Genomic DNA, 19,194 nt, shown 5'->3' on the forward strand with positions numbered 1-19,194 from the left:
ATACTTGTCTCCTTCTTACCAAGCTGCTTGCCGATGGTCTTTAGCCCATTCCAGCCTTGTGCAAGTCTAAACCAGGAGAATTTTTCCCTGATCGTATTTGCATTTGAATGTTCTTACCTGTAGTCTTGGGTTTCTTGACCTCTCCAGTCTTGTTCTCAGTCTTGTCATTCTTGTTAGCTGTGAATAGTAAGAATGAACATATGCTAAACACTGATTCTGACAATAAGATACAGCACATTGGAAGCTTGCGCCAGTTATACTTCAACTGTTGTTTATGTAACTTTGGTATGAATACAGTTAACAGGCTGTTTAAATGGCTAGATTATGGACAAATACGTTATACATGGATGACTTTACAATGTGCAATGTTTTAGAGACTGAAAACATTGCCATTGTTGAGTTTAGGTTGAGAAGAAGCTTGAAACTTTTGCAGCTAAAGAGGAAGATGTTTTTCACAGGAGTCTGTGGACACCAAACCAGAGTTTATAGAGTGAATAGTAGACTTATATTTATTGGTGTTTAGAAACATGACTTCAACTGCTATTGTCATTCCCTGTCTGCCTGATGTGCAGAAAACTACTTGCATACACATACGCCATTGCATTTTAGAAGGTGAGAAGACATAATGGCTGTTTCATTGTTAGCTTGTTGGAAAGTTTGATGGCTCAAACAAAATCCTACAGTTGACTGCTCCCATAGCGTTGCTGAGATTCATGAGCTTCAGGTCACTTGAAGATTATTACTTGAGTCCTTTGGCAGAATTTCCATTATGTTGCTATGATGCTGCCATTGGGTGGCAGAGGCATTATGGAATTGGACTAATCTGTTGCCACTAGGGCAAAAGAAATGCAGTTTGCTCATGCAACTAAAATGTAATATAAGCCTTGCAGTACATAATACCCATTACTGTGAACCAAGTGAATGAATCATAATCTTTGAGGGTGCTGAGCTGAGGTGCACAAAAAGCACTGTTTAACACTTCTCAGACTGACTCAGCTGAGTCTGTTTGTAATATGCAGATAAAAATACCAGTCTTCAAAAGCCAGCTCTTGAATATAATAACATACAACATATGGTAGCAATTTAGTTAGGCTGGAGTGGTGCCAGCCTACAATGTGAGTCATAGTTCCAGCTACTGTAGCAAGTTCAGATCCTGTTGTTGTCGTGTCATGTTGTGTTGCAATACTATGAACCAGCCAAAGCAGAGCAGAGACACTGTTTGAGACAACAGTGTTCATATCACACAATCAGGGTTAAGCGGAGACATGGTGGATATGATTGAAGAAGGAATCCTGTACTGAGTGCACATACCTGCAGTTTTGCTTGCAGCAGTAGTAGAGGAGCCATTCTTATTAGCAGTTGAACGGGGGGTGGGCGTGGCCTTTGGCACAGGTGGGCGTTTCTCAGCTGTACCATTTTCTGGAGTCTGGAAATCAGAACAGAGGAGAGATAAGCTGCTGTGTGTGTGTGTTTGTAAGTATTCTTGAATGTATGTGTATATCTTCATGGAGACGTACGTAATTGCATTACTGTGTGCATAAAAGCTATGCTCTCTTGTTTTCCAGTTTTATGAAAAGGCCGATCATGCAACCATGACATGAGCAGAAAATGAAAGCAAAGAGAGGAAAGAAGATGAAGACAGATTTAATAAAAACATAAGGGGAGGAGGGAAGTAAGGCTAATTTTAATATTGTGAGATTAAAAAAGACATGGTCTGATGTTTGAGGTCACACAGAACTGAAAGGGTTTTTAAAGGTCAAAAGTCTAAATCGGTATTCCACATTGCAACTTCTCACTGGGGAGGATAATTGTTGCTGTGTAACAACCACCGGGCTACTCAAGCTACAGTGTAGAGCAGGTGTTGAGCCACTTCTATTGGAGCATGGACACAAACAGTGCTGCGATGCCTACAAGGCTATGTTGCTCACTGAATATCCTGTTTATTGGAAATACAACTTGTCTTTTTAATAGTTTCCTGGTTAGGTTAGGTTAGGTTAGTTAGTTACTTTATTAATCCCCGAGGGGAAATTTTTTCGCTACAGAAGCAACAAGATAATAATAGAACAATAGAAAAGCAATAAAATAGCAGTAAAATTATAAAATATAAATATAAAATGCAAAGTATATACAGTATATACAGTACAGTATATATATATCTATATATATTATATACAAACAACCAAAAAAAACACAGTCAACAGTATTATTTTGCCAGAGGTGAGTTATTGTACAGTCTTATTGCGGTCGGCAGGAATGATCTCCTGTATCTGTCCTTGTGACAGCGGAGCTGGAGGAATCTTTTGGAGAAAGTGCTCCGCTGTCCCTGCAGCAGGTGGTGGAGAGGGTGGACAGGATTATCCAATATGGACAATAGTTTGTTCAGCGTCCTCCTCTCCACCACCTTTTCCAGGCTGTCCGGTTTGTAGCCGATGATGGAGCCGGCCTTCTTAACCAGTTTGTTAAGTCTGTTGGTGTCACCGGCTCCAATGCTGCTCCCCCAGCAGACCCCAGCGAAGTACAATGCACTGGCCACAACAGACTGGTAGAACATCTCCAACATCTCGCTGCACACATTGAAGGATCAAAGTTTCCTCAAGAAAAAGAGTCGACTCATCCCCTTCTTGTAGACAGCGTTGATGTTGGTCTTCCAGTTCAGTCTGTTGTCGATGGACACACCCAGGTACTTGTACTCCTCAACCATGTCCACCACCTCTCCCAGAACTCTCAGCGGTTGTGGAGCCGTCGCCTTCCTCCTGAAGTCAACCACCATCTCTCTGGTCTTGGCCACGTTCAGGAGCAGGTGATTCCTTCCCGCCCACTCCACAAAGTCCTCCACTACTGCCCTGTACTCCTCCTCCCGTCCATCCCTTATACATCCTACCACTGCAGAGTCATCAGAGAACTTCTGCAGATGGCAGGACTCTGAGTTGTACTGGAAGTCAGTTGTGTATAAGGTGAACAGGAAGGGAGACAGAACAGTTCCCTGTGGAGCTCCAGTACCACTGGCCATCGTATCAGACAGCACACTGCCCAGACGGACAAACTGTGGTCTGCCTGTCAGGTAGTCATTGATCCAGGAGACGGTGGGCGCGTCCACCCCCACCACCCGCAGCTTCTCACTCAGTAGCAGTGGTTGGATGGTGTTGAATGCACTGGAGAAATCAAAGAAAGTGATTCTCACAGATTCACCGGTTCCATCCAGGTGAGACTGAGCTCGTTGCAGCAGGTAGATGATGGCATCGTCCACTCCCACACGAGGCTGGTACGCAAATTGCAGAGGGTCCAGAGAAGATTTCACCAGCGGCCTGAAGTGGGCCAAGACCAGCCTCTCCAGCACCTTCATCACATGAGATGTGAGGGCAACCGGTCGGTAGTCGTAGAGGCCAGATGGAGTCGTCTTCTTCGGTACAGGAACCAGGCAGGACGTCTTCCACAGCACCGGGAAGCTGCTTCAGGCTCAGGTTGAAGAGGTGTTGTAGGACCTCAGCCAGCTGGACGGCGCAGGTCTTCAGGACCCCGGGGCTGATGCCGTCAGGCCCTGCAGCCTTGCGCTGGTGGAGTCTCTCCAGGTGTCTCCTAACCTGGCCTTGGTGTTATTTATAAAGATGAAAGATGCTTTTGCTGAGGTGTTGGGGCATAAATGTTTTTGGCTTCTGAAGAGGGTAATCACCGAAAACGATTGAGAACCACCAGACTAGCTAGGTACCACATCTCTGAAAATATACCAGGATGTTTTGGATTCAGCAATATTAAAAATTAGTTGAACAGAAATCAAGACACCTATCAGCCCTGTTCATATCGCGGAATAATAGCTCTGGGTTTTTCAAACCAGAAATGGTGTTGTGTTAAGATACACAAGTCATTCCTAAAGTACCCTTGATTAAAATGTTGGTGCAAGAACGCTTCAGGTCAGTTGGTGCATACTTAGTAAAATGTATACTTTGAAATGGGGTGTGATGGATAATGTTTCACAAATTTCATGAAAACCCATGCCCAGACAAGAATGCAGAATAAGAATTGTCTCAAGTCCTGTGTTCACTAAATAAGACATTGTCCATTTATTCAGTTTGCGCAGAAGAAAAATATATCTGTGTGTCTTCGACTCACCTTGGCAGCCTTGGTGGAGCCAGTTGCTGCTGGCAGTCGTTTGGCAGCAGTGGGTGTGGTCGCCTTGGGTACAGGGCTTTTTTTATTGGCTGAGGCCGAAGGGGGGGAGGGGCGTTTGGCAGGGTTGGCCTCATCATTGGTGGAGAGGGTGGATGGGTGCGATTTAGCTGAGTTTGGTTTGGTTAAAGCCATATCAGGCTGATGATAATGAATTTAAAAAAAGCCAAAACAAACGTAAGAAAAAGGAAGGAAGGAAGGAAGGAAGGAAGGAAGGAAGGAAGGAAAAGCACAGAAAAAGAAAAAGTAGAGATGAAATTGCAATTCACTGATTGCAATGACAGTGGGATATGGCAGCACAGCCAGCAGCCATATGACAATCATAAAACTGGTCATGAATTACAAAATTGAATAAACAATTTATAACCACCTGAGAGAGCTCATGAGCAGGAAATGAAAAAAATATTAACCTCAAATGAGATGAAATGAACAGCAGTTTAGAAGGTGCATATAAGGACACATTCAAACACTGCATCTAAATAAACACAGACCCAGCAGAGACCCTATGGTCACAGTGTTTAATGCACATCAAAGAACTGAAAGATTTTTTTACCTTTATTGAACAGACAGCGGTGGATGGTTGGTGGCTTTCTGACAGATCACAGGTCTAGTTGCTATATTGCTGTAGCGGGCAAGCTAACTGCTTACAGTAAGTGCCAGCCAGCTGGGAACATGGTAGCGTGTAAGCACATCATCACTTCATTCAATAAGGAGTTACTAAAAGAGGGCAAATCCTTCTACCAGCTTGCGAGCTTTAAATTGTCAGTTAGTGAGGTTGTTATTTTAACCCTTGTGTTGTCCTTGGGTCAAAATGACCCGCAGCTGTGTTCAACCAAGTTCTATTTATTTTAATATTTTTTGGGATCATTGGTGACAAGGAGGCTGTAAGGGTTTCTTTAAAGAATGATGACCAATGATCCCAAAAAAATAAAAATATAGAAATAAAATAGAACTTGGTTGAACACAGTTGCGGGTCATTTTGACCCAAGGACAACACGAGGGTTAGTCACCAACCAGTTGCTGAGTCTAACTCTTGTCTCGTAACTGTCTACAATCATCCCTGTTTTTAACTGAATCCTATAACCATTCAGATAACAGATAAACATTTTAACAGATAACATTAATAGTTCAACATTCCAGATTTTTATTTCAAACTTGGATTTTGGACTATTGTTCAAACAAAACAGGCTAACAACAACATTTTTAGTTAAATCCCTAAACATAAGTGGATGATGTCACACAGGAAACCTGTCTTTCAATTTACTCAAGATGCTTTAGCATTGGTCAACAGTGCAAATTTGTATGTAAAAGTTTGTCAAAACTGAACTTGATTTTTACAGATTTGCAAAGCCCCTGCAAGCAAATCGACTGCAGCTATTTTGCTTCAAGATGTCACTATTTGCAGCTGGTGTGATCTAAGCCTTAGAACTGACACACACATCAGACACAGTCAGAAACACATGCACACAGAAAATATTGGCAGAAGCAGCAAAAGCAGTGCAATGACCGTGGAGAAGATGTCTATGGAATTTCTGCAGTCAGCTGCAGCATCCGCTTGTGTATGAACAGGTAGGGGTTTGTGTGTCTTGCTCAAGGACCCTTTAACAGGCTTTTGTTTGACACACCAGCTGTGAGAGTTCTAAGGTGTGACCTTTGTGTGATGAAACTGTTTCTCTAACTACTGGATATCCTGCCACCTTAATGCTGTGAATCTGTGTGCAGGAAATGTGTGTGGACGGAACTTTTTGTGAGTCTGTTATGTCTGTGTGAGTATGACCCACCTTGCTCTTGCTGTCAGGGCTTGGCAGGGTTTTGCTGCCGGTGCCTGTCGGAGACTTGGCCGTGCCTTTCCCTCCCTTCTCCTCCTTTTTTTCAGCTGGCTTTTTCTCCTCCTCTTTCTTCTCATCTTTGTTGGTCTTCTCTGGCTTGTCCACTTTCTCCGCCTTCTCGTTGGCCTTGTTGTTTTTCTCGGCGTTCATCTTCTCCACCTTTTCCTCATTTTTGAGGATTTTCTCAGACTTCAGGTTCTTGTCTGGACTATTGTCCTTCTTCTGCTGCTCTTCTTTCTTGGCAAGGGTGTCAATCTTGTCTGTCTTGCTGGACATGATGTCTGTTTTCTCCTGCTTGTCCTTGTTGTCAGATTTCACTGTGAGAGAAAGAATGTTGTTTTCAGCATCAGACTATTTTAGCACAACAATGTTGAGTAAATATGTGTAAATATATAGTATATAAAAGACCAGAAATATTACATGTTAATTCATTTTTACGTTAAAAATGGCTTAAAAGTTATCAACATACATCATGTTTGTATAAAATGAATGAAAATGCTTCACTTAACAAGTACAACTACTCTATAGCAGGATATTTGGAGGGGAGGATTTTGGAAGGTTGTGTTTACTGAGCAGAAGTACATGCACATTTTAGTGTAGACCACATGTTTACCACAAGTGAAAATCTTTTAAGTGGATTTTATATTTTATTAATGAAAAACAACTTATTTCAAGCGAGATGAACAAAACTTTGATCAGTTCAGTTCACAGACAAAAACAATCAGCTCCTACTTAAAAGTAGGAGTTTTACTAGTATTTCAAAAGTAATATTTACATTTCTCCATATGTTTGGAGCAATAATTCGTAAGTTTATTTCAAAATAGTAACTGCAGTTGTATTTTTATTTTCTGGCACAAATAGCATGTGTCGAAGATTTAAAACTGATGTGGTCAAGAGTCAAAGAGACTAGAGTTGGAATAATGATATGGACAGCCTCGTTGACACCACATACACCATAAACCTTCTCTGTAAAGTTATTTTTTGAGTATTATTACAACTTAACATCATTATTAAAATCATTAAAATGACCAAAAGAGGTACCTTTCAGGTCAACATAAGCAAAGGCCAATTTAGTCTGTGTCTGTTAAATGATGAAGGTTCCTATGCAATCAGCACTGCAGTCAGGGCTTATCAAATGAGATGCAACTAAACTTTGAAATCTGACAAAGACAAGCTTGGGCGAACTTTAACACAGACAGGCACCTAATTCATTAGACACTGTCCATATAGCTGTGATTTGTAACAACAAAATCAATTACTTCAAATAATTCGCTAGATGCAACTTCACTTGTGTTATTTATAGATTTGAACCTCCATGTGGAAGATTTTATGTAGGTCGCCAGTGCAGATAATCCTGGATCTGGTTGGTAGACGCCAACCCCACTTATTTTACTGCCCTGTCTTCTTAAAGTGCAGACATTGATGACGCTATATCCTTAAAATCTATTTCCATGAGGTCAGCTCCAACCCTGAGAGGAGATGAACAAACTGCTTCTATAAACTTCATGGTTCTATGCTCTTCTGTTTTTCTCCTAGGTCTTTACTTTTAGACTTTAAACTATACATTAATGTGTTTTCTTCCTTCCTTTTTATGTCTTATGTCATATTATTGTTGCTGAAAGGTGCTAGAGAAATAAATATCCATATTGTTTCTTTTTACAACCCCTTCTATCCTGAGACCCTTGGCAATTATGTAAGTACCTCAAAACACTATACAAGAGTAGAGTACACAATTAATAGGAAAGAAATCCAGAAGAGAAAGCAATACTTAGGGGGAGGCAGGATTTATAGTGACTGCAGTCAAGGAATAATAATACAATTGTGAGTCTTGATTTAAAATTCTGAAAAGTGTTTGTCTCCCTGGTTGAGCATTTTGAATTATTCCACAATAATAAAGCTCTGAATGAAAAGGCTGTGCTACCAGTGGAATGCTTTTTAACCTTATTGATAGTTAAATGCCCTGTGTTCTGTGATCTGAGAGTACATTGTACACCAACAGCCCTGAAGAACATGGGGGGGCCAGTGAAGTGAGGACAGAATTTGTTATGTGTTCAATTTATTTGTTTATGTAAGAATTCTGGCAGATGTTTTTGGACTACTCGGATTTTCTTTGTGCAGCAATCAGGAAGAACAGAGAACCAGATCATGTTGCAATACTGAAATGCAGAGGAGATGAATGCATAAATGAGAGTTTCTGCACCTAAACATTTGCAATGTGGTTGCATATGAAAGAATGCTACATTTTATCACGACTGTGTTATTCAAATGAGAAGGATGAATCAAAAGTGACAACCACATTTTAACTAATGCTCTAAGAAGAATGAATCTGAAAGAAGTATTTGACACGTTTGGTAGATAATGAGGCCCGGATATTGGTATTTTGATTTTGTCCGTTTTGGAGGAACAAAGTTCTAAGATCACCAAGTCAACAGTCAACAAACAATCTTCGAGCCGAGGGAGATATTTAAGGTTTTCTGGCAGGATGGAAAAATAAATCTGAGTGTCATCAGCATAGAATTGGAAATTATCAGGCAAGCATATATGAACAGTGGTCTTCACCCCACAAGCGACACGTGACAATAAGAAATATAATCTGTCATCATTAATTTGCTATTTTTCCATTGCACTTTGTGTCAGTTTGCTTTCATCAACAGGCTATATTTTACATCTCAGGCTTGGGCAAAATTTGTTTGTGTAAAATTTCATAGATAGAAATAGATGGATAGAAATGCATCAAACTTCACATCTACATTATAACTTCTATTTAGTCAGTTTTCAGGGGATAAACCTGCAACCTCAGGGCTAAAGTCAGGGTTAGCCCACTTTGGAAGTCCCTGGAAGGAAGCTCACCTGTGCACCTCATACATTCGTAACTACCGTACATCTGTATAGCTCTATTGTTTTCACACTGCACTTAACCTTGGGCTAAGAAAGTGTTCACTACGGCACAATCCTATTTTCCTCAGAGAAAACTCTTGGTCAAACTGGGTGCAGCACCAATGTTACTAACTAATTCATGTGAGGAGCAGAGAGGAAAAGGGAGAATAAAGTGAAGGAAAGAGGAAACCAGGAGATGTGAGCAAAGCAGAGGGAATGGTGAGAGGGTTATTGAGGTTGATGAGGTTAAGGACAGATGGCTGGCAGGGCTGAGGGGATGGGGACAGAAAGAGACAGGGGCTCTTTGTTGCTACCAAGACATATCTTACATAACCCTGACACTGGACAGCCCTGACCATGCTGTGTCCTAATGTCCCCTCATTTCCCCCGTGTCCTGAGGTTTGCTTTGTGATAACTGCTCCATCTCTTTTGAAACAATGACAATTTGATGCTGTTGTGTTTTCTCTAGCAATCAAGCAGACAACACAGAGTGGGAATTATAGCTGCCATTTTACAAGACACATTTTGTTATGTTACTTTCAACTGTATGAGCTTAGACGGGAGAAAAAAATAGACAAAGGTTGTGATTATGAGCACGGAACATTCTCACATGAACGGTTCACGTGTGGTCATGCATGCAACAGAAAGTGCCTCATTATGTTCAGCAATTAGAGTCACTGTCATTTGGAACTTGGATATCTTCCTCCATCTCTGTTCTTATTCTGTTACCACCATGGTTTTGTTGTGCTATATCAAGCGCCAATGAAGTCAATTCCTATCATACAATGTAAAGTCATTGTTAATGCAAACTCATGTTGCTGCAGCTGCAAAGCCTCTCAGTGGCGGTTACTTGTTTCATGAATTTTAATGTCCTTGATTTCAGACATTCCTTGCAATGTTTTGGTCCTGATTTTTTTTAGTCTCACAGAGACAATATGCATCAATTTCACCCATTTCATCATATAGCAGCAACGCAAAACAGAAGAGGTTTTGACGACAGAATGGATTCGGCAGTCTGACCTCTACAACTGCAGCAACTGTATGTTGTAACTTTATAATACTAAACAAGCCTTTAATTTGACTCTGCCTTCTTTTCAGAAATTGAGTGACTATTTCCAGTAGACCAAAAAAACAGACATGTCTGAGTCATTCCTATCTGGTCCAGCGCCATGCACTAAGACGTGTAAACACAGAAATCAACCCTGGCTGTTATGGAAAGTTCTACTATTTTCTTCCTGACTGTCAGAGAGAATGAAAATCTTTAAACTAAAAGAGAACACTATCGATTTAACAGTGTTCTTCTATAATTCATAAATAAATTGGGTCAAAATCAATGAAACAACCCAAACATTCGTCCTCCTCTAATGATTTGCCTTTTCTTGATTATGCGAAGGGATCTATTTTAGCTCAGATAGACAGAGAATAATTCTGGTTTATAACCTATTTTTATAGTTTTGGCCATGAGTCTCATTGATACTAAAATTAGGAGCGTTGAAGTTCATTATTTGGCTTAGTAAAAAATAATAAAAATCACCTGAATTCAACATCCACAAGTTTTGTGGAGCTTTCAAGCGTCTTAAGTTTATGTTAAAAAACACAAGTGATAAGACTCAGACAGAATGTAAACCAGGTTCGAGAAATTTATTTGGAAGAGAAGCTGAACATTAAAATTATTATCCAACTGTCCTTGTAAATATCCATCACAGTTACACTGACATTTCTGGTGTGTGTTTCCATTTGTTTTACCCCAAATAAAGTGGATTATTTGGTCTGGATAAAGTTGCCTGACAATCAAATGGCTCATGTTTCTTCACCTGTCAGACTTTGATACTGCCATACTCTGTTTGCAATAGCCAAAAACAAAATGATCCTTTCACATGGCATGTGCATTAAGCATGGGCAGATGATATATTTTAGTCAATGAAACTCTGTAAACTCAGAAACAATAACAACTTGAATCTCAGCTTGGCAAGCTAAGAAAGGTTGGAAAATACTCTGCAACAATTCTGCATCATTTTTCTAGAAAAAACAAAGATGTCTGAATAATTTAGAAGCTATGCACGCAAAAAGACTTAACACACAAGAGGAGTTTTATTATTCCATACATCTATCAACAAACTGGTGTTTTTGCCCATGCTGTGTTAGTTTTCAACATTGCATCACTGCACCGTGCAACACCAGCAATATGACTCATCCAACAAGAAATTTATGGCTGAGAACACAGAGGATCTATCTAATACCACGCTACAATACACAGCTGCTGGCGACCAACTGCATGTGCTGGTGTGTCTGTTTGTGACAGAGAAAAAGAAATAGAGAGAGAGAGAGAGTTGACTGCCATGTAAATCAGAGCATGACTAACACACACAGACGTGGCTGGTGAGAGGATATTTTTCTGCAGGCAGCCTTCTCACCACACGCACAGACACACACAAGCGCTTCCCCCCTTTCTGTCTAACAAACGCACACAAACCGGGTTACAGAGTATTGACCGAAATAGCTCCCGCTAGCTGGCATGATAGCAATCAAGCTACCACAGTAACAGACAGGACAATCAATAAACAGACTGATGGGGACAGTAATGATCCATGTGACTTTGCACACACACACAAACAGTACATGCAAACCGATTTTATGCTCAGTGACATTGCGGTTTTCCCTTATTATTAATTTTATTTTCTTCAAGTACAAACACAATGTAATAAGGATAATATGTTTATTGTATTTGTGTAGAGCTTTTCACAGAGTCATAGCCCTAATTTTAATGTGGTCAGACCCCATTTTTGGTATTACTAGTTATCAGCATTAGCTTAGTAACAGACATTTCCATTCAATAATCAACTTTAAATGCTAGCTTTCATTGTTGGTGGTGGAGTCTGCCATTTCAGGGCTGGGTTCAAATTGTCTTCACATGTACAAGGCATTCACAGCAAACAGTGCATGTAAAGTATGCAATCCAATGTACCTCATAAATGTAAGCATCACAGTTACAAAACCAGCATTTCTGGTTGTTTTGTTTCAGGAAACATTAAAAGTGTTGTGGCTTTTATTCTGGAGAAGCCATGATATGATGATATGAATGCAGTGGTAGTTGTCAATGTGGTGCAACTGTTTATCAAATATTGCTTACAAAATAAGATAAGGTCATTGACCACATTTTTTGACCGCAGATCAGTCATAAATAGAAAGTTATGAAACATCTCCAACTTGCAAGAAAGCAACAAGCAAGCTAACCAACATCTACTGCTGTTGGGAGGAAAACTACTTTTATTATGCAGCATGAAATCAGATCAGGGTTTGAGCTTGTTTGGCTGCAAGGCAAACCAATAGAGTTGCTCCTCTATTGTAATTCCGAGAAAGCAGCTGCTTAACAAGTGTTTATCTTTGTTTAAAACTGTACTTGCCGTAAGTGCAAAAGCAACAAAATCAACCAACTAAAATCCTCAGATTTGACCTTGAAAGGCATCTGTAAAATATTGAAAAAAAAACCCATTATTGGACAACATTCTTTGTCGTCAATTAAAGATCTGTATCAGAAATTACACCAAGATTACACCAATTTGGTTGATATTTTTTGTTAAATGAAGGGGTTTCTGAATGAAGGGTCTGCCCCTCCCCTCTCAGCTGTGTACTTCTTTGTGTATATGTGTGACTGTGTGTATATACTGTATGTGTATTGTGTAGCTATGATCTCAGTCTGTGCAGACTGAAAGATAACCTGAAGTTGCAGACATTCTGTCTTCTGTGAGTGTGTCTGTGTGGGCGTGTGCCTTTAGAATCTGTAAGATTCACGTCAGTGGAAGCTCTTCACCTACACACACATACCCATGAGCACACACACAAAACGCTATAAATAGCTGCTCTATATTTGAATGAGTACAGTCAAAGTCGATGTCTAATCAATGTCCCAGAGCTGCACTCTGAAAAACAGAACAAATCGCTGGACGGATGGATAACATTATCAGAAACATAAACGAACTGAAGATATTACAGTCAGTGGGAAAGGAGATTTACCTATGTCAATTAAAAAGACATTTAAATACATTTTTTTGCGTTCTAAGCTCTGAACTAGTCCTCCCATAATACTTTGCCTGCTCCCTTCATGATCTTTTTTGTTACATCATCATCCTCAACTTTGAATTTGTTCTAACATTTATCAAAGAATGCAATATAATACAACAATATCTGTGTGACATTCACCAAATGAAAGGAATAGAGTGATGATGCAAATCCTGTTTCCCATACTGATTATCCCATTAAAACTACTATTAGAGGATGAGATGACAATTAAAAGAGATTTGAGATCATGGAAATGAAGGCTCTTTTCCTAAACTCATTCAGTAAAATTTAGTGAAGACAGATTAGTTCCAGAATAAGAGGGGACATTTTTGTGTCAAGGAGGGAAACATCTTTTGGCCAGACAATAACAGCTTCCCAGTTTCCTTCTTACTGTTTTCTTATGATTTGAGAAGGAACCAAAGTAAAATCAGAGTCTTATTCTTTTGGAATCTAAAAACCTGGTTAAAAGGCATACTTGTTTTTTCTTTTCTTATTTAGCTCGTCTTATTGTTGTTCATCATTTTGGCCAAGCGATAACTGTTGATAATCAGCCTGTTGATTAATGTCGTTCCCCTAACAAAAATTAAGAAAATAACTATTTTCTTAAAATCTACCAAGCTTTTAGCATTCTTTTTATCCCATTTTTCCAAACTAAAATATGCATAATATTACCAACTACAATGTACTCATGCCAATGCTTTAAATCCCGATGATCAACAGGAGCCACAAAATCTACTGATGTTGGTCAACATAGCAGCAGTCGATAAATCAGCATCATTAGAGGACAGAGTGCATTATTACTCATGGTAAATGTTAATACTTGAGCTTTTACAAAGAAATGTGTAACTAATAAAACTAACAAAATTTGGTTGATTTTTTTTGACAATAAATAAATACCCTTCAGTGTGTAAACTATCTGCAGAGCAAAACTGTAAATTGATTCTGAACTCAAGCTAACAGCAGTTATGTTTAGGTTTGTATTCAGCGGGAAGGGCACATTTTTTGATTGTCTAAATTGTGTTATTCACAAAAACTGAACTGAACAAAATAAAATGTAAAGGTCTGGAGATGGTGGTTTTGACCATGGGGTATAGTAAAGATGCTCCTCATACCTTCATTAGTCTGACCCTTACTCATATAACACATATTAACAATAGCTTTACACTCCTTTCGACGCAGCCCATTAACGAGAACCATTATGTTGAATTAGAATTACACCAATATCTACAACACGTACATTGAGGATAAAAAAATGGCTTTTATCAAGACTGAGAGCAGTGTGGCAGCCTCCTACTGATATTCAATAAAACACCTCTTTTCAGTGACAGCTAATGTTGGAAAAGAAACCTATATTTAGCCAAATGCAAGTGCGATGTAATGACGTGCTCAGGTGAAGTGTAGCATCAGAAAGAATAAAGAAAAAACTGCAGGCACTCACAAGCTCAGCTTGGTGACATTCACACATCACACAACCTCTTCTGGAGATGAAGGTAGAGCAGCATGAGTGCTGGAATAGTTCTTATGTCACTGCAGGAAGTTTCAATTCTTTGGTTTGACCAGGTTGTTTGCAAGCAGATAGAAATTGATTTACTTTAAGCCAATAAGGGGTTCCGGTGACTTAAAAAAAAAAAAAGATGATTTTTCTATAAGCTTCCAATGTCCATGCTACCAAGTCATTTCAGCCTACATGAAAACGGTGGAAGGAGCTACCAGGATCAGATACTGTGTTTCTTCACTGATAAAACTATTGAAGAGTTGATATTTCTGTAGGTCAACTTGCAACTTGTGCAACTGCATTGATGTTATCAGAGTTTTTCACAAATTCAGTTGGGAAGCTACCTCATCACTGTCTGTAAGGTGATATCCCCATTTTGAATTCTACTCTGACTACGTACTCATTGGTCGACAACCAGCGAAAGCCACCATCTGTGGCTACAACATGAATCACTGGACAAATCAGAGGTCTAGAATCAGGCAGGTAAACCTTTGTTATATATGTGATCATCTACTTTTTATATGTTGTCATTTCAATTCCCACAGACACCTACAGACACAAAAAGGAGGTCTTACCCATTGTGTTCAGTCTAGTATCTTGGGTGTTGTTAACAGACGTTCCTACAGGGGGTGGAACAGGAAGTAAAAAATTGGTCTCGCAGCTCCCATGATGCCTCTTCGGGGGTGGTGATGATGGCAAGAGAGGTGACATCAATAACGGGGATGACATTATTGTTGCCATCGCCGCCGCGGCTTCTGTGGCGTCCGTGACTGTGAGTGAGCGGCGGACAGCCACGTGGGGGTAGGGCGCCCTGGGAGGGCACGCTGGCCCCATCAGGGAAAAGTTTGGCACATTGGCTGTCATGACTGGTGAGCCTCCCATACTGGTGGGGTATGTTCCGGCTATTACCATGGGAACAGACAGATGGGAACAGTCAGACATTGCACGTCTCACTGCTGTGCGCTGTGGCAGCTCACTACTATAAGTTGTTTTTGTCTCTGTGTTAACTGTGGCACAGGATTCCCCTCTTCCCTCCTCAGCTCGATTTAAATCCCGTGACAAGCCAGGACTTGCAAGCCTGCTCTGTGTTATGCCTCTGTTAGGTGGAATACATGATCCTGCCGTCTTCTTTTCAGTGTGGCTTATGTTTTCTCCTCCCAGCCCACTTGGCACTATACCATCTATCCCACCAGTGGTAGCTTTGTCAGCTGAGACTGCAGGTGGTCCTGCTGTAGGCCCTGCAGTCCCACCAGCTTTACTCCCTGTTAGGTCAGCTGCGGGAAGAGCCGCAACACCAGGTCTTGTATCAACACTTTGCTTTTCTAAATATGGCTTGAGCATTTCATTTCCAGTTACACCTGCATTGAAATCTTCTTTCTGATTTCCGAGACTTGATATGGTGCTTCCAGAGAAAGAATGGCTCAGCGTGCTTCTCTCCCCGGACCTGAAGACCTGTTTTGGAGGAGAACGTGAGCCCAATCCTTGAGAAGCCACTTGAGATCCTTGCATGAAAAATCCATCTTTGCTGCCTTTATTTTGTTGTTGCAAATGACTTTGTCCAAAGTTGGGGTTACATGGAGGTTTAAGGTCGAGTGCAGAATTCAAGAATGATCTCCCACGTGAGATTGAAGGGGAGGGTAATGAAGAGGAAGGGGAAGAGTGGGAAGACAAGGGGCTGCTGGGGCTCTGTCCTGCACTCCCTAATGTCACCCCTGCCCCCCCCATCCGATGTCCGTCTTCCTTTGACCTCCCCCCCTTGGATTCCTCTTCCTCTATCTTCAACGCTGGCATATGGAAGCTCTGCAGTCCTTGCGTGTCAGCCGACATCGTAGATAGCGCTCTGCCTCGTTCTAATTTCGCCTCATCCTCTGTTATTCTGGACCCTGCCTGGGCGGCAGCGGTGACCTGCCCCCCCACTACCATCTGGTCTTGGCAGTGCCAGTCACTGTGCCGGGCAGCTGCAGCACTGGAGGGTGACAGTGGAGAGGAGGCCAGGGCCGCAGGGACGTTGGCACCGGAGAGAGCACTGGTAGGTTTGTGTTGCTGTTGGTGATGCTGCTGCTGCTGCTGCTGCTGCTGCTGCTGCCCACTGGAAGGCTGTCCATACCCACTGCTGCCACTAATAATGTCAGGCTGCTGCCAGGGCGAGCCAGACAGGAAGGACATCCTCCCAAACTATTGTCAGTCCTTTTGTATTGGTCTTTTTCTTGTTTAGTCTCTTGTCAGCGTCCTGGTTTCTCTCTTGTATACTCTTGCCCTTTTTGTAATTATATTTCTTCTTTATCTGTCTTCAGTTTTTACTCGTTTCTCCCGAAAGTGTCGAATTATTCCTGTCCAGGAGGCAGATATGTCCACAGTATCCAAAGTGTTAGGAGAATGGGAAGTAGAGGAAGCAATGCATCCTGTCTTTCTTTTGAAATGATGCCTCGCAGTTGTCTGTGTGTGCAACTGCGTTGATGTGAGTAAAGCGAATGTGTATATGCAAAGTGCATGTGTGAGTGAGTGAGTGTGAGTGAGAGTGAGTGTGTGTGTCTGGTCGTCTCAGCTTCTCTCTGAGCACTGCACAGATCAGCTGTGGGGCTAAATTGCACCTTGCCTCTGTCTGTCTCTCTCTCTCTCTCTCTCTCTCTCTCTCTCTCTCTTTCTCTGACATCACAGTCACATGACAGCCCGGAATATTCCCTCATTTGCTGGATAAAAATTTCAGCCTCTAGCCCCTAACGACAAACGCGCAGAAGCAAACACACATGTAGACACAAAATGTGCGGACAGACACACACACACACACACACACACACACACACACACACACACACACACACACACACACACACACACACACACACACACACACACATCAATGGCTGTCACAGCTGCTCAGCTGCCATATGACAGCCACTGTTCACATGTTGATACCTAGCGTCAGACACAAGGATAGATTATTGAGCCATAACTACAGACTGTAATCATCATGATAAGACTCTGATTGAACTTTGTCTCTTCACTTCACGGCTGCCTATAACAGGAAAAAAAAGAACATCATATATATTTTGAGGCTAAAATTAATCACACTGACGTCATGAAATGACACTGCATGTGCACAAAAGAACTGAGTGCCCTAAACTTCGTGCCTTTGTCTTAATTAATGTGTGTGTTTATTGAAATTATTATTTGTGTCACATTTTCACTTTGCAAAGTTGTAATTTCACCCTTTGAGCTTAAATTGCATACTTTCCTTTTAAGTGAAATGTATGCAGGCCAGGCATGAGCAAGTCTTTGCTTCTTTAAACCAGCTATGATCGAAATTTGTGTGTCTTAACAATGTATCAAATGCCAATTTGAAAACACTTCCGAAAGCTGTCACTTAGTCATGAACAGGGAATTTAGCTTGCTTGCTGATCTCATTGTGTAATTTCCAGCTGCAGCCAAAATAAATTCATTATATATAGCTAAACGGCAGACACACAGTAAATGACACGCTGGTCAACACAGTGAGGCACTGAGCAAATAAAGAGTCTGATTTCAAGTGTTGGTAGAGACCAAAACCAGAGCTATAAATAAGTATTCACCAGGAAGAGAAAGGAAAGTTGTTAATTATTTTTAAATTAAAGAATTAAAAAGTTAACACTCGGTGCTGACTGTGGAAGTTTGTGAACAGAGGGTAAGTATTCTGCACCGGGGAATTGCTCATATTTTGGTAAAAACTTTGAGATGGAGTGAAGCTTACTCTGTTCAAAAGCTGCACAGCAATCTTTAGGAATAATTGACAAGGATAAGGACGATTGATTTCAAATAGTTTCAATGCTCTAAAATTCTAATCTCAGGAATATATATATATATATCACTATAGCATATATATATATATGTGTGTGTGTGTGTATATATTTATTTATATATACATATAATTATAAAAATTATAAAAAAAATATCTGTTGACCTATTTTCTATCATTAAATATACAAAAGACAAAACTGAGACTAAAACAAAAAAGAAGATAACATTTGAAAACAGAGCGTTTGGGCTGTGACCAATGTGTTACATTTGCCATTACTCTAATAACATGGAACTTGGACATCTTGAATGGATATCTCATTATATCAAAATTGTGATTGTGAAAAGTCAAATACATTTTTTGTATCCAAAACTGGGGCATTGGAGTATAAATGGTAAGCAGTCTGCGCTTATACAGCGCTTTATGACCTTTGTGGTCTAAAAAAGCTTTACATTGTTTCCGCCATTCATTTGTGTATGCAATCACAAGCAACTTGGAGTTCAGCATCTTGCCCAAGGACACTTTGGCATGTAAACAAGAAGAAGCAGAGATTGAACCACCAACCTTATGACTGGTGGGCAACTCGCTCTACAATCTGAGCCGCAGCCACCCAAACATGAGTAACCTGGTTTAAGTTTCCACCTCCTCCATCCTGAAAAGGGCTGCAGATTTTTTTCTACTTTTAAGACTGGTGCAGTATTCCACCACAATCTGCCTGGGATTTATACTCCAGTTTTGTAAGGAGGATTAAAACTCTTCTGATGGCAAAGGATCTCACCCTCCATCCTCCCTTTTCTATATTCCCGGTTTTGCCTAACGCTGACTTCCCGGATTTGTGTGCATCTATCTAAAATTGTAAACTTCAGCAAAGCAAATTTAAATATTCAGCTACTTCCAAGGTATTTAACTGCTGCGGTTTCCAGAGTAACCTGACATTCTGCGCAGCACTCGTATCATGAACACTGTGTGCACAGGAAGTGAGAGTACAGCAAATTGAC

General features: G+C 40.7%; 1 protein-coding gene across 6 annotated transcripts in view; it reads right to left on the reverse strand.

Annotated features, from left to right (window-relative positions):
• Window positions 1–19,194, reverse strand: part of LOC138207297 (microtubule-associated protein tau-like) — a 116,541-nt gene that overhangs the window by 24,406 nt on the left and 72,941 nt on the right. For 4 of the 6 annotated variants that reach the window (XM_069164425.1, XM_069164423.1, XM_069164424.1 and 1 more), the window contains 4 exons: window positions 5,946–6,310; window positions 4,108–4,305; window positions 1,312–1,426; window positions 118–177 (listed from right to left, as the gene is read on the reverse strand). In XM_069164425.1, coding sequence (XP_069020526.1) covers window positions 118–177; window positions 1,312–1,426; window positions 4,108–4,305; window positions 5,946–6,310 — 738 coding nt within the window. Of the gene's footprint in view, window positions 1–117; window positions 178–1,311; window positions 1,427–4,107; window positions 4,306–5,945; window positions 6,311–14,999; window positions 16,972–19,194 lie in introns of those variants that run through there. The other 2 variants (XM_069164429.1, XM_069164427.1) reach the window with 2 other exon arrangements.

This window comes from Embiotoca jacksoni, unplaced genomic scaffold (assembly GCF_022577435.1).
Source record: "Embiotoca jacksoni isolate LCO1_2020_lvr unplaced genomic scaffold, fEmbJac1.0.p SCAF_31, whole genome shotgun sequence".
Taxonomy (NCBI): domain Eukaryota; kingdom Metazoa; phylum Chordata; class Actinopteri; family Embiotocidae; genus Embiotoca; species Embiotoca jacksoni.